General features: G+C 39.1%; 4 protein-coding genes across 5 annotated transcripts; 3 read left to right on the top strand and 1 right to left on the bottom strand.

Annotated features, from left to right (window-relative positions):
- The first annotated feature begins 2,179 nt into the window (after positions 1–2,179).
- Positions 2,180–4,303, top strand: LOC111198720 (60S ribosomal protein L5-2-like). Its single transcript, XM_022687808.2, has 9 exons — positions 2,180–2,270; positions 2,479–2,548; positions 2,620–2,711; positions 2,802–2,928; positions 3,019–3,098; positions 3,203–3,319; positions 3,456–3,590; positions 3,690–3,859; positions 3,958–4,303. Exons 1-9 carry the CDS (start codon positions 2,268–2,270, stop codon positions 4,073–4,075), a joined length of 912 nt encoding a protein of 303 aa, XP_022543529.2. The 5' UTR covers positions 2,180–2,267; the 3' UTR covers positions 4,076–4,303.
- Positions 4,304–4,655: 352 nt separating this feature from the next.
- On the top strand, positions 4,656–7,053 carry LOC111198721. Of its 2 annotated transcripts, XM_048735277.1 has the most exons (5): positions 4,659–4,786; positions 4,885–5,233; positions 5,319–6,460; positions 6,548–6,645; positions 6,730–7,053. In XM_048735277.1, exons 2-4 carry the CDS (start codon positions 4,891–4,893, stop codon positions 6,620–6,622), a joined length of 1,560 nt encoding a protein of 519 aa, XP_048591234.1. In that variant the 5' UTR covers positions 4,659–4,786; positions 4,885–4,890; the 3' UTR covers positions 6,623–6,645; positions 6,730–7,053. The 2 variants fall into 2 exon arrangements, with proteins under 2 accessions (XP_048591235.1, XP_048591234.1); XM_048735278.1 differs by lacking the exon at positions 6,730–7,053 and having other exon boundaries at positions 4,656–4,786; positions 5,319–6,458; positions 6,548–6,612.
- Positions 7,054–7,716: 663 nt separating this feature from the next.
- Positions 7,717–10,667, top strand: LOC106368004 (formin-like protein 9). Its single transcript, XM_048735275.1, has 4 exons — positions 7,717–9,176; positions 9,269–9,447; positions 9,515–9,762; positions 9,835–10,667. The coding sequence occupies exons 1-4, from the start codon at positions 7,813–7,815 to the stop codon at positions 10,450–10,452; spliced, it is 2,409 nt and encodes an 802-aa protein (XP_048591232.1). The 5' UTR covers positions 7,717–7,812; the 3' UTR covers positions 10,453–10,667.
- A 435-nt stretch (positions 10,668–11,102) lies between these two features.
- Positions 11,103–14,094, bottom strand: LOC106368005 (probably inactive leucine-rich repeat receptor-like protein kinase At5g48380). Its single transcript, XM_048735276.1, has 3 exons — positions 13,791–14,094; positions 12,790–13,662; positions 11,103–12,381 (listed from the first exon to the last, which is right to left on the bottom strand). The coding sequence occupies exons 2-3, from the start codon at positions 13,633–13,635 to the stop codon at positions 11,359–11,361; spliced, it is 1,869 nt and encodes a 622-aa protein (XP_048591233.1). The 5' UTR covers positions 13,636–13,662; positions 13,791–14,094; the 3' UTR covers positions 11,103–11,358.
- Between the last annotated feature and the right edge of the window lie 205 nt (positions 14,095–14,299).

The following is a 14,299-nucleotide window of genomic DNA, read 5'->3' as shown; positions in this document are numbered from 1 at the left end:
AGAATTAATAGTGCATCTATATTTAAATAGTGTGAAATAATCATTCTATTTCTACAAATTAATTAACTTCTTTTAGTGGGGGTACCTATGTTGTTTTGTAAAATATAAATGACTACTTTAACAATTTGGTTACTTTAAGAGTTAGTTATATATGTTTTGTTTCTTTCTAAGAAAATAAGTTAATAAGGTATACATTATTGAATTTGTCCAAAAAAAGGTACACGTTATTGATATTTTTAATTTATAACAAATTGTACCAAAAAGTGGACTTTTGATTAATAACTATAAATATTACTATACAGCCAAAAGTATTAAAAAAAAATTAATGCATTAAATTTTACTATAATGTTTTATATATGTATATTATGACTTATATAGAAAAATCAAACTATTTAAGCGATGATTTGTAATAGAAATATTATATTGGCTTTTAACAATTACTTTTAAAATATACTTTATATAGTTTACAAAAAATGATTAATAAAAAAAAAATGATGAATCATTATATAAAATTTTCATAATTGCAAGAATATGTGTAATATTATATGGATTGTTTGGGAACTAATATTAATTGTTCTAGGATTGCTGCTTTTAGATTTGGTTGAAATAAAAAAAAAACACTAACCAATCAAATTATAACAATTTTTCGTAAACTTCACATATTGCTGACACTTAAGCAAATTAATAAATAGTAGGATTTGAAAAAAACTAGTAGTGAACATTTCAATTTAAATTCACGTTCGGCTTGGTTTGTTTGGATTTAAAAAATTTGCTTAAAGTCAACCGAAATTAATTTGGTTTGTGTTATGTTTGATTTGATTTGTGTTAAGTTTGGTTTGTGTTCGGTTTAGTTTAGTTATATTTTTTTTTATTTTCTTTCAGTTTAATCGAGTTAGATTCTAGTTTTGTTTTAGTTTGATTACGAAAATATATAATATATAAAATAAAAAACAAATCATGATACTAAATTATTAATTTTTTATATTTAAACGTAAAGTCAAATATCACAATAGAAATATAGAAGATGTAATCTAATATAAATACCATAGGTAGTTTTCAGGTTTGATGATAGTGTATGAAATTCATATCTAACCACTTGGTTATAAGTTTGTCGTATTTTTTTAGATTTTATATCCTACTTTTGTTTGATAATTCGTCTATAAACTTATTTTGAGTTAAAAAATTATTTTATTTATTACTAATTTACTACTTTGGTCTTACATAGCATAAAGATAAATGAGAAAATAAATCGCAATGGCTTTACCTACAAAATTAAAAATATTTAACTTTTTAAACATTTTTGTGAAACATGTAAAATAGAGAGCACGTGCTGGAAAAAAAAGAGCGGATATATGTTTTTTATTTTACCAAAAAATAAATATGTATTATGTCTAGATAAACAATAATTTTGAGTCTTTGTCAATCTAGGTTGCATGGAAACGGAAACGGATACGTTGAAACGAAACGTTTCGAAACGTGATTTTTGATTTTTTATGCTTTGTAGACGTTTTGGAAACGTCTATAAATATATATATATATATTATATATATAATTGATTAATATTTGCATTCATTTTTATTATGTTTACTATATCTTAGAATACAAATAAACAAATATCCATTTTATTTAATCATACGAAAAAAATAAGTCATTAATAAACATCAAAATCATATAAAAAGATTCGAAATAACAAAAATTCAGTACTTAAATATTAAATAATTTAACTAAAATAAAAATCATAACAACAAATCATAACTAATTGGAAAGTCTTAGCTTCTAAAACAGAAACGCGAGTTTCTAAAATAGAAACACAAGTTTTTACTAAGTTTTCAAACTGAGATTTTTAAGAAACGAGTTTCCAATGCGTTTCCGTGAGTTTTCGAAAATTTCTGATTCTTAAACGTTTCTGAAACGTAAAACGTACCTTCAACCGAGTTTACATGCAACATAGTTGACAACTAATTTTGATATTCTTCTACCATATATGCATTAATAATTATAATGCCCAAGGGGCCAAGGCCAATAGGCTTATTATTACCGATGGAAATGTGGGCTTTTAGTGAGTTAGACATTTGGACCCAAAATTAAATCTGCGTTACCGTGCAGTTAGTTTTAATATTCACCGAGTAACAGCATCGAATCGTGGCCGTCGATTTACATCACAGGATATACCCTAGGGTTTTAGTATTTTTATATCGATTTCTCTCTATTAATCTCTTCTTGCCAAGCCTCGTAACGATTGTTCGGCGGCCACTGATCATCCAGCCATGGTGAGTTCTTCTTCTTCGAGTTTCGAGCCGTATTCGAGTATCAGCTAGAATTGTACCAGTAAAATGTAGTTATTTCCACATAATGTTGGTTTCGAGCTAGTTCATGGATGTTTTGTCCACATCTCTAGTTAATGTGGATACATAATCTGCGAGCCAACATTTGCTTGTATTGATCCTTATTTTTTTTTCTACTGCATTACTTTTTTAGGTGTTCGTGAAACCACAGAAGAAGCAGGCGTACTTCAAGAGGTACCAAGTCAAGTTCAGGAGAAGGCGTGGTATGTTTCTGTTGTGATCCTTACTTGCGAAACAAGATTTGGTTTATCTTGATTTGTTATCTCTTTCTTAGATGGAAAGACTGATTACCGTGCAAGGATCCGTCTGATCAATCAGGACAAGAATAAGTATAACACTCCCAAGTATCGCTATGTTGTGAGATTTGTAAGTATTGTTTGACTTCTCTGTCTATGTCAATTATGTTTTCTGTTGTGTCCTAATTTAGGTTTTTTGATCTTTTGCATGTGATAATAGACAAACAAGGACATCGTTGCTCAAATAGTGTCTGCCACTATCACCGGTGACATTGTTCTTGCATCTGCCTATGCGCATGAGCTTCCTCGTTATGGCCTTAAAGCTGGTCTTACAAACTATGCTGCAGGTAAAGAAATGATCCCTTTCTAAGCTGCTTGATAATCGTCTCTCATTAATTTTATAATATGCTTATGGATCTCTTGTTACACTATTTCAGCTTATTGCACCGGTCTCCTTTTGGCTCGCCGTGTCCTTCAGATGCTTGAGATGGATGCTGAGTACGAGGGCAATGCTGAGGTACGACTTATATTAAGTGCATAGATAGCTATTGTTTTGTGCTTACTTCTTCACCCCTGTTTGGATTAGAGTTAACTGATGAACCTACTTTTATACTTGTATAGGCCACTGGAGAAGACTACTCTGTTGAGCCGACTGACACCAGAAGGCCATTCCGTGCTCTTCTTGATGTTGGACTTGTTATGACCACCACCGGAAACCGTGTGTTTGGTGCCCTCAAGGTACTCATCTAAACCTTATATGTAAAGATTCAGCTTACCTTGTGAGGAGATTAGACAAATATGATAATGAATCAGTTGTTTTGTTATGTTGGAGGAATGATTAAATGAGTGTGTGCGTTTATGTTTTCTGTTCTAGGGTGCTTTGGATGGTGGACTTGACATCCCACACAGTGACAAGCGTTTTGCTGGGTTCAACAAGGAAGGAAAAAACCTTGATGCTGAAATTCACCGGAAATACATTTACGGTGGTCACGTTGCTGGTTACATGAAGGTATTTCTTCTTAACATCATTTCTTGTGAATCAGCTGATTTCTTCATTGTTTGTGAGATGTCCTTAACCATGTCCAAATGTATAAATTATGATGTGCAGCTGTTGATGGAGGATGAGCCAGAGAAATACCAGAGTCATTTCAGCAACTACTTGAAGAAGGATCTTGCACCCGAAAGCATGGAAGAGATGTACAAGAATGTACACGCAGCAATTAGGGCTGATCCATCAATCAAGAAGTCTGACAAAGAGGCTCCTAAGGAGCACAAGAGGTAAAAGAATCATCACAAATGGAATCTAGGGATTGTGTGGTGTTTTTTGCTTTATCAGTAAAGCCTGAAAATGTGATTTTGGATGATGATGATAACAGGTACAACCCGAAGAAACTGACTTATGATGAGAGGAAGGCCAGTCTGATCCAGCGAGTGAAGGCTTTGAACTCTGCTATTGGTGGGGATGACGGTGATGAGGACGAAGATGACGAGTAAACATAGTGTCTTCTTCAATAATCTCTTTACCATAATCTTCTCTATGGTTTTTTTTATATTTATATACTAGTGTCAACCAAGTTTTGTCTTTTGGTGGATTATGTAGTGACTGGAGGTTTGAACACCCCTTGTTTTCAATCGAATTCAGTTAAAACTTAGGCCTTCTTTAGAACCATGTCAGTGGGGGTTGGTCTAAAACATTTCCAATAAAGAGATTTGTTTCTGTCATATGAATAAACACTGTCGTTTGATGGCTTGATAGAGAAAATTAACGTGAAAAGCAACGATGAGGAAGCAAGTAACAGACCACGAGTTCACTTCTACCGGTTAACCAATGTTCTATCGACAAAGTTTTTGGCTTTCTTCATAGCCAAATCTTGTTTGCTTGTGATTCTTCTTCTCACTGAAATAACCAGCACAATACAATAGTCAAGCAGCTATCTATAATCATCAAGCTTGCACGTGAGCTGCAACGATCGAACTTCTTTAAAAAAAAAAAAAATTAACTAGAAAAACAAAGTTTTAAAAAATAATTAAATGGAGCCGGTAGGCTCAAACCGGTTTAAATTTAAAATAACCGTCTGACCGACCTTTGGGGAAAATAGCGAACCAGAAGCTGCTCGGTTATGTTAAAAATACAGCTTAACTGAATTTTTCTCCACGACGGCGAAGTAAATCGGCACGCTCCCTTCTCCGATCTGAAACCCCATTGTAAGAGACTTTCGGTGTCCATCTCTTTAAACCTTGAATTAATTAAGGGTTTCTAAAAGTTTCAATTTTGCTTGGATTGGTGTTACTTGTTCTACTAGACCACGATGGTGAACTTGTTCTTGTCCGAACCAAACTGGGACGATGATGCTCACAACATTACCAACACCGACGTGATTTTGCCTCAGTTGAATAAACTGAGCTCTCACATCCAATCACTGGTCACTCGCGGAGCTCGTTCAGAAGCTAGGCTCTGGCTTTGCAGCGCCCTCTCAACCCTCTCTATATCCCCTAGAAGACAACTCAATCTTTTCATGAAGTTGCTTAGATCAAAACCAAGAAAGAAGCAGCTTGTCTCTCAGCTCCTGCAGTTAATGTTTGAAAAGAGACCTAAGAAGCTTGGATCTGTGTTAGCTAAACGAAGTTATCTACTAGAGAGATTCTTCGAAGGTGTGAAGTCTTTGTTAATCTTTAAAGTTCAGTTTTTTTTTTTTTATAATATGATAATGAGATTTTGCTTTATTTTTATTTGCAGGGAATCCAAAGCGTATACTAGAGTGGTTCTCTGAGTTTGCGTTTGATGGTGGCTCTGATCACAAACGAGGTGCAAAGGCCTTGGCCCAGTTTGCATTTGCTAACCGAGATATCTGCTGGGAGGAGCTTGAGTGGCGAGGCAAACACGGGCAGTCTCCAGCTGTTGTTGCCACCAAGCCTCATTACCTTCTTGATCTCGACGTCCAGCGAACCGTTGAGAATTTTCTAGACAACGTTCCTGACTTCTGGTCGTCCAGCGAGTTTGCTGAGTCGCTTAAAGACGGGCAGATTCTGTTCCTGGACGCCAAGTTCTTTTTAGATCTCTTTATCCGTTTCATGTATGATGAAGATGTGAGCGATGTGTGGGATGCTGTGGAGGAGTTTTTGGCGGAGGAGTCTTTCTCTTCTTTGACGCAGCATCTGCTTATCACTCTCGAGGAGCGTGACTTGTGTCGGTTTCTTGAGTTGCTTGGGGACTGTTTCGATTCGAGAATTGAATCATGGGGTGTTGTTGGTGATTCTTCGTCTTCCTGGCTTGGGGTTGTTGTGTCGAGATATGGTGGTGATGCAGAGTGTATTGATGAGTTGCTGTTGGTGAACTCTGTTATCAACCAAGGTCGTCAGCTAGTGCGGCTTGTGCGTGATGAGAGCGGGGATGATGAGGGAGAGGTGTTGAAAGAAACTATTGCAGCTGTATGCAGAGGTTTGGAGAAGGGAAGTAGCTTTTGTCTGATTATGAGAGAGCTTTGGAAGATGAAACAGACAGAGGTGATCAGAGTACTGGGGATGCTTTCTTGGACTGTTCAGTTTAGATTATCTGAGGAATGTCAGAGTCCAGATTCGTGGGAGTCTTTATTTAGAGAAAATGGGATTGAGTTCCGTAGGTCGAGTGACCACTCGTTGGTAAGTCACGAAGGATTCTCTGAAGAAAGCGAATCTGACTCTGATGGAAGAAGGCGTGTTTCTAAAAAGAGACACAAGAAGGGGAAGAAGAAGAAGAATAGAGCTAAGAAGAAGAAGAAGAGAGCTATTGATGATGAGGATGAAGATGATGTTCTCATTGATGATGAGGTTTTAGGTCTGACTCAAATAAGTAGAAGTTGGTTGCTATCTACTGATGGGTTTTCTGCAACATGGACCAGTGTGAGTTTCCTGTTCGTGTTTTTTCTCTTCTTCTTATGATAGATGTGTTCTCATCTGCGTTGTTTTAATCTGTTGTGGTTTTTTCAGGTGGATTTACCGGAACACATTGCAAGATATTGTTTGTCCACATGGATGAAGTGGTTTCTAGCTAGACAAAGATGATTCACAACTCAGATGACAAAATGGTAAGGTTACTGCTTACAACCATAACTAATGCGCTTTACGTGTACTCAACAAAAGAGATGTCAAAGATGTTTACTTGTATGCAGAACCTACAATAGGTCCAATAGTGCGACACTCTGATATGTCCGCTAAGAAGTCGCCACTCATCAGAGCTTGATTGAAAATGGTACGAATGAGAAGATATTAAAGAGTGTGAATGGCAATAGCAAATCCTCTCTTAGCTTAGGTGGTCTAACACTAGAAAATGTTGAAGCAAGGAAATAGCTTAAGAGGCAAGACTATGAAACTGCATCATATGATATCTCAGTTAAAGACTATTGTAACTTGGCTTATTTATTTGGCCACCAATTCTTTTGCGCACATGTTAATCTCGTGACTTCCTTTAAGGCAACGCAGTTCATTTAATTCTAGCTGCTGGATTAGATATAAGTATAACTCCAATTATGTGACAAAACATTTGAATGACCTAATAAAGCAAATCATAATTCGTTGTTGCATTTTACATGGATATCATCAGGTTTATTGGTAAATGGTAAACCCCAAAATCTTAAATGGAGATAAGAAGAGTGTGTGTGGGAGAGATGGGATTTTTGAATAAGTTTAAAATGCCAAATAGTACTGTACAATAGTTTGATGTTTCCCATGAAAAGGAAAGAAAGTGGGTAATGGAGAGAGAGAGAGAGAGAGAGAGTGGTGTGGTCGCAGAAAAAGTCAAGAAGATTCTTTTGAAAGACGGGTAAACACTTCAGAGCCCAAGTAATTATTGCATATCTTATACAGTCTTTTCCTGGATTCACTAAATCTTATGTACATTTGAATACATAATTCGTATATCAAAGCACAAAAATGGTTATTTATAAGGTAAAATAGTTCCTTTGGTAAAAATAAACTATGCAATTATCCTTTTCAGAAAAAACAAAGCCAATGTTTTATCCTTTTCTTATTTAATTGATAGAGTAATTTGACCCATCACGGGGTAAGTAAGTAAGACTAGGACCTAGTAGTAATAAATAAATAAGCTACATTGGTTGGTAAAAGTAAAAATGAGTGCCAGTGTCTTGTTATTATTACTCTCATATGTCACAGCTCACAAGGACAGAGAGAGCCATAATAGAGTGTGTCTTTAACATCTTTCATGTGAACAGTGACTCTGCAGAAACCCAGAAGCAATGCAGACCTTTTGTTTCTCCTTCCTCCTCCTGCTATCATGCGCACCTTCCCCTCTATCCTACGCCTCCTCCGCCCTCAATCTCGGCCGTCGTCACCTCTCCGACGACGCAGGATCAGCTCTTCTCACTCCTGCTTCACCCATAAGTCCTCCTTTCTTCCCTCTCGAGTCCTCCGCTCCTCCTCTTCCTCCGCCGCCGTCTCCGCCCACCTTCGCCGCCTTTCCTACTACTTTTCCCGCCAACATCTCCGCCCTCGTCCTCCCCCGCTCTCCCAAACCGCATTCCACCTCCCCTGCTCTTCTCGTCCCGGCCATCTCCGCTGTCCTCGTTGTCGCTGCGGTTCTCGGCGTCGCTTTGTTTCTCTACGGCCGGTGGAAAGGGCAAAACCGTCATTTCAAAGACACTAATACTACTCTTGGTGGTGGTAGTAGTAGTAGTCATACCTCGGAGGAGAGACACGTCATCACCAACAACTTCTCTGTCTCCGCTTCTTCTCCAACCTCTGAGGTTCTATACCTCGGAGGAGAGGAGGAGCCTGACCGTGTTGTAACGAGCTTCGTCAAGCCTCCTGAGTCGCCGGAGATACGGCCTCTCCCTCCTTTGCCTCGCAGCTTCCAGCCTAGCTACGAAGCTGAGATTCACTCCGAGAGAAACGAAGGAGAAGAAGAAGAGTTCTTCTCGCCTCTAGCTTCTTTAGCTAGCTCCGCGAACTCAAGTCCATCTCGCTCCGGTTTCGAGCAAAGCTCCTCCTCCTCTTCCTCCTCTTCCGGCTGGGTTTCTCCGGCAAGGTCCTTCTCCATGACTTTATCTCCGGTTCAGCAGCAACGCTCGTTCAGTAGACTCTCTGACGTCTCTTTGGAACAAAGCCTTCAGTCTTTGTCGCCGGAGAGGCTAAGAGTGAGGAACAATAACGGACACGTGTCGTCTTCTTTAAGAATGTTTAGCTTCTTTAATCAGAATCTGAGCTTCCCTCGTATCTCCTCTGCTTCCACCTCCCCGGAGAGAGGAGGTTTCGTGCGAACGCCTCTCTCGTCTCTCTACTCGTCTGTTTCGAACTCCCCTGATGGATTGTTCCGGAAGTTTATAAACAGCTCGCCGCCGATTTGGAACGACTTTAGCCGGAATGTGAAGTCGGTGTTGCTCTCCTCTGAGTCGGTTTCGTCAAGGAGAGACTTTGTTATCAACATCGGTAGCCAAGCAGCAGCAGTAGCAGCTCCTCCTCCGACTAGACCACCTCCTCTTGTCCCACCTTCACAGTCTTTTGTGGTTCAAAATGATGTGAAAAAACCATCCTTTTCCGACAAAGTCAATCAAGGTTCTTGCCAGAACACAGCTTGGGATTGTCTTAAGGCGAACTCGTTCAAGTAAGAGAAAGTGAAAGCTATCTTTCTTTTGTCTTTATTTTCGTCTGAGAAGAGTTTAACAAAGTTTGTTTCTGTGACTATGTGTGTGGCAGGTTGAACAAAGAGATTGTAGAGACTTTGTTCATCTCAAACTCGTCAAGTCCAAACATAAACCAGAGAGGTCTGACTTATGATCTACCGACTCAAAATGAAGTTTCATACCAGAACATTGCTACTCGCCTTCAACTACTTAACGTGACCACAAAGGATGTTTGTAACGCTCTTCTTGAAGGTAAATCACTGGTTAAACGTTTTTTTAATCTGTTGCCATTTTGTAATCTTTTGAGTTATTGATTCAGGTGATTCTGGTGCACTTGGAGCTGAGCTTCTTGATTGTCTATCGAGATTGGCACCTAGTAAAGAAGAAGAGAGGAAGCTGAGGAACGCTAGCGATGATTCAGTGATTATCAAGCTTGGTCCAGCTGAGAGGTTCCTTAAAGAGTTGCTTCAAGTGCCGTTCGTGTTCAAACGGGTTGATGCATTGCTCTCTGTGGCTAACTTCTACCCTGAGGTTGAATATCTCAGACGATCGTTCGGTGTTGTACAGGTATAGATATTGATTTTTATGTTCGCCTGATGTTTTAAACTTGTTGTCTCATAAGCTTATCTGATTTTGCAGGCTGCTTGTGAAGAGCTGAGGAATAATAAAACGTTCTCTAGACTCCTCGAAGCTATACTCAAGACAGGAAACAAGATGAGCGTTGGAACAAACGCTCACGCTTTCAAGTTCGACACTCTCCTCAAGCTCGCTGAGGTCAAGGGACTAGACGGAAGAAGCAGCGTCTTGCATTTCGCTGTTCAGGAGATGATAAAATCAGAAGGCTCTGTGAAGGCTTTAGACCGGGTCAGAAACCTGAGCTCAGAGATGGAGACTGTCAAGAAATCAGCTGACATTGAGTACGGTGTTCTGACAAACGGTGTTTTGAAGCTTTACCAAGGAATCAGGAGCATCAAGGAGCTTTTGATACTGAGCGAGGAGAGTGGATGTAGTGGAGATCAGTGGATGAAGTTCGAGGCTAAGATGGGTCGGTTCTTGGAAACTGCCGGTGAGGAGATTGTGAGGATCAAAGCACAAGAGAGCTCAACGCTGTCTGCGTTGGAAGAGGTCACAGAGCTATTCCATGGAGGCTCTTTCAAGGAAGAAGGTCACACGTTGAGAGTTTTCATGGCTGTGAGAGACTTCCTGTCAACTCTAGACGAAGTATGTAACGACATGGGAGAAAGATTCTCAGCTTAAGATTTTCAAAATGTAGTTGAAGTAGCAGATCAACAAACTAGTTTATTAGGAAGTAATCTTCAGTTTTTGTGTTATCTCTAGAATGAGATGACCTCTAAACTTAAGGTATCTTGCAATCTGTTAACCTGCCCTGTTTTAGCTTGAAGTAGCATTAGATGTACGGATTTTAAGACATTTCTTGTACTTTCTCTCAACTTGAAACCATTTTCTCCCAAGACATAATCCTAGATTTGAGTTTTTTTTTTAATCATTTTTTGAAGTAGCATGTATGGATTTTAAGACATGCTTGTATAGGAAAAACGGCCAAAACTAACCTAATGTATTTATATCTGGATTATAATATGGTAGTGCAAAAGTATAACCTCTTTTTTTAAAATCTAAATTTCATATTCAATTTATTAAATTGTGATTTTGCATAAAACTTTTAAATTTCACACACAATTTATTTATTTTGTGAAAAAACACTTTTATTTTTGCTATCTGGCTAACGAACAGTTGGCTTGAAAACCTGTTGGAGACAAATTTGGTGTTGTTTTGTTCATTAGAAGAGGTCAAACTACTGGTTGTAGTATGATGCTAATACGAATCTGTTTAACAATAATATGATAATAATGTGTGCTACGAATGTAAAATTTTCCAAGCAAATTGAATAAGTGCAGCAAACATTTGAAAGAATAGCAAGGATGTAGTGACAAAACCAAACCAGTAGCTGTTCTGAAAACAACCAAAGCTCAGTGTAGTAATAACAGAGAGTGCATCTAACAATTATTACAACCACACACCATCGACGAGGAGAAACCAAACACAGAAAGTAAAAAATCAATACTTACTTATATATATATATATCGTGGGACTGCTAGGACTAAAGATATTCGTTTTCAGAAGTCTTACCACCTTCCTCTTTGATCAACGAACTATGAGCTCTTCAATGAAGTCACCTTCTCCTGATTCAGACGGAACTAAGATATCATCTTCAGTAGTAAAGTTGTAGCTCTCTCCAATCGCCCTCAGAAACTGATACACCTCAAACATGGTAGGCCTCTGCTTCGCCACTTCCGGTAGAACGCAGTTGCATGCTACTTTGAGCACTTTGAAGATCTCATCATTCACATCCTTCCCAAGCAAAGACTTGTCAATCGCTTCCTGCAGTTTTGACTCTCTCGATAGCATTGTAACCCATTCCACAAGGTTACCTTTAAACCCTTCTTCTTCCTCGGCTTCTTCTTCGGGTCCAGTCGTCACGCTAGTAGCCTTTTGTCCCGTTACTAGCTCTAGAAGCACAACCCCGAAGCTGTACACATCTCCTTTAGGAGTTGCCACCATGGTTCTTGAATACTCCGGAGCAACGTAACCGAAATCACCAAACTCCCCATTCACAAACGTGCTTAAATGAGTATCAATGGGGTTCATCAGCCTGGCTAAACCGAAGTCCGAGATCTTAGGCTCGAAATCTGCAGTCAACAATATGCATTTCGAGCTTATGTTGCGATGAATGATCCTCGGGTTGCAGCTGTGGTGAAGCCACGCTAGTCCTTTTGCCGCCCCCAACGCGATTTTCAGCCTCGTAGGCCAGTCCATAGGCTTGAAGGACTCTTCATCTGAGGGATGTAACTGATCGTAAAGGTAACCGTTGGGCATGTACTCGTATATCAGAAGCCTCTCCTTCTTGGCGATACAGTAGCCCAAGAGAGGGACCAAGTTTCTGTGTTTTACGGATCCCAAAGTCTTCATCTCTGAGTCAAGCTCTTTCTCAGAGTGTTGAGAGTCCTGCAGCCTCTTCACCATGAGATGAGTCCCGTCTTCGAGGACTCCTTTGTACATAGTTCCTGTTCTTCCTTTTCCGATGATGTTATCTTTCTTGAATTCCTCTGTTGCCTTCATAAGATCGCTTAACTTCATCTTTGAAACTGACTTCTTAAACATGAAAACCTGAAAACACACACAAACACCAAACATATATGAGAACTTCAACATGACAACATGTAGCCCTGGGCATTTGGTTCTTGGTTTGGTTCTGGTTCAATTCTTATGGTTCTTCGGTTCTAGAAGTTTAGGATAGTATTTAGAAAATTCGGTTCGGTTTCGGTTTGGTTATTTTGGTTCGGGTAACAAAGTTGGGAACCGGCTAATATCCGAAGGAACTTACGATCTCATTGGGTTTGTTTTTCGGTTAATTCGGGTTAAGATAAAAAAATTTGGGTTTTTCGGATTGAAAGTTCTACATATATAGGATCTGCTCGGGTAACTGATAGGATCCAAACCTGAACCAAACCTCATTTTTAAATAATGTGCCTAGGCCTAACAACATGTATCAAAATGAGGTTATTTTTGTGTTACCTTAACGCCTTTCTGTTGTTTCAAGATCCTAGCCCATCTGTTGTCTTCAGGATCATCCTGCAACTTCTTCCGAACAAGAGCCAATCTACGGAAGTAGAAGAACAGAACAACCCCAACAACTAACGCAGCTGCAACCAGTCCACCAACCGCAGCTATAACAACAACTTTAACACGAGAGCTATTAGCACCTTCGCACGGATCCAGAGGCTTACCACACAAACCAGCGTTACCCGCAAAGTCACCAGCTCCAACTTTCAAGATGGATTCGTTGAAAACAGGGATAGGACCTGAGAGACGATTGTTAGCCACAGAGAACTTCTTGAGCCGTCCGAGTTGCCCCAGCTGTGGAGGGAGAGTCCCCGTGAACTGGTTACCCTGAAGCATAAGAGCGTTTAGAAAGGTTATGTTGGAGACACTGACAGGGATTACACCAGAGAAGCTGTTCTCGGAAAGGTCTAGAGTTGTAACAGATGGAATCAAGGAGCTAATATCTGTTGGTAAAGGTCCAGAGAAGTTGTTTCTTGAAAGCTCAAGACCCGTAAGATCAGTACAGTTCTTGATCGCAACAGGAAACTGTCCCCCAAGACCAAAGCCAGAAAGCTTAATGCTCAAGACCCTGTTCTCATCATCGTGCCAGCAAGAAACACCACTGAACTTGCAGATGAAACCTGCAGACTCGTTGCTGAAGACCCAGCTCGATAGATATTCATTTGGATCCGTAAGTTGAGATTTTATGTTCCTCAAGCAGTTTACGTCGGCCTCGCTTGCATCGATGAAGCTAGAGAGGAGGAGCAAGCAGAGACAGTTCCCGAGGAAAACTGTGAAAACTAACCTAATCACCATCATATTCCTACAGAACAGAAGTCTAGGGTTCTGTCCGAAGCAAAATCACAAGTTATAAAAATAGCAACAAAATCAAGAAAAAAAAAAGCGATCTCGAAATGAGTTGACTTAAAGAAAGAGATGAGAATTCGCAAAATCTTTGGGGGGGAGGAACTCACGAAGGAAAAAAAAATCAGGAATAGAGAACGAGAGCTTTGGGTCTTTGTCTTGCTGCTCCCTACTTCTTCATGAGTGAGGAAGAAGAAGAAGAAAGTCGCGCATCTGGCGTGTTGCAATTGCAAGTGTGTTTATGAAAGAAGAAGGAAAAGCGTGAATGATGAAATGACTCTCTCTCTCTCTCTTTAATAATTTTAAACATTTAAAAAAAAAAAAGAGGAGTAGAGTCGTCGGTCTGGTGTGTCGTTGACTCAGACTTTGGATTGTTTTGTGGAATTATCAAAACTTCGTCGAGAACGGGGAACAGAAAATCATCTAATCTGATGAGAACGCAAACCAAATAGGTCTCCTTTGCGCGTTAAATATTTCTTTTGGGACTTTTCAACATCATATATTATCTCATCGAATTATATATATTATTTTTTTATAAAATCGAATTATCTCGGCTTTTTAAATTCGATTATACAACTCGAGATATTTGCCACGTCAGCCCAACACTATTAGGACTTTT

This window comes from Brassica napus, chromosome A6, assembly GCF_020379485.1.
Source record: "Brassica napus cultivar Da-Ae chromosome A6, Da-Ae, whole genome shotgun sequence".
In the NCBI taxonomy this organism is placed as follows: domain Eukaryota; kingdom Viridiplantae; phylum Streptophyta; class Magnoliopsida; order Brassicales; family Brassicaceae; genus Brassica; species Brassica napus.
The sequence above is the reverse complement of the archived record's forward strand: the minus strand, read 5'-3'. Positions and strand labels throughout refer to the sequence as shown.

Bases quoted from the DNA above. Each gene is read 5' to 3' on its own strand.
- LOC111198720 (XM_022687808.2), top strand. The intron at 2,929-3,018 runs GTAAAGAAATGA...ACACTATTTCAG, and splicing joins TCTTACAAACTATGCTGCAG to CTTATTGCACCGGTCTCCTT. The intron at 3,099-3,202 runs GTACGACTTATA...ATACTTGTATAG, and splicing joins AGTACGAGGGCAATGCTGAG to GCCACTGGAGAAGACTACTC.
- LOC111198721 (XM_048735277.1), top strand. From the start codon at position 4,891: ATGGTGAACTTGTTCTTGTCCGAACCAAACTGGGACGATGATGCTCAC. The intron at 5,234-5,318 runs GTGTGAAGTCTT...TTTTATTTGCAG, and splicing joins ACTAGAGAGATTCTTCGAAG to GGAATCCAAAGCGTATACTA. The intron at 6,461-6,547 runs GTGAGTTTCCTG...TGGTTTTTTCAG, and splicing joins TTTCTGCAACATGGACCAGT to GTGGATTTACCGGAACACAT.
- LOC106368004 (XM_048735275.1), top strand. From the start codon at position 7,813: ATGCAGACCTTTTGTTTCTCCTTCCTCCTCCTGCTATCATGCGCACCT. The intron at 9,448-9,514 runs GTAAATCACTGG...TTATTGATTCAG, and splicing joins TTGTAACGCTCTTCTTGAAG to GTGATTCTGGTGCACTTGGA. The intron at 9,763-9,834 runs GTATAGATATTG...CTGATTTTGCAG, and splicing joins GATCGTTCGGTGTTGTACAG to GCTGCTTGTGAAGAGCTGAG.
- LOC106368005 (XM_048735276.1), bottom strand. From the start codon at position 13,635: ATGATGGTGATTAGGTTAGTTTTCACAGTTTTCCTCGGGAACTGTCTC. The intron at 12,382-12,789 runs GTAACACAAAAA...GTGTGTTTTCAG, and splicing joins AACAACAGAAAGGCGTTAAG to GTTTTCATGTTTAAGAAGTC.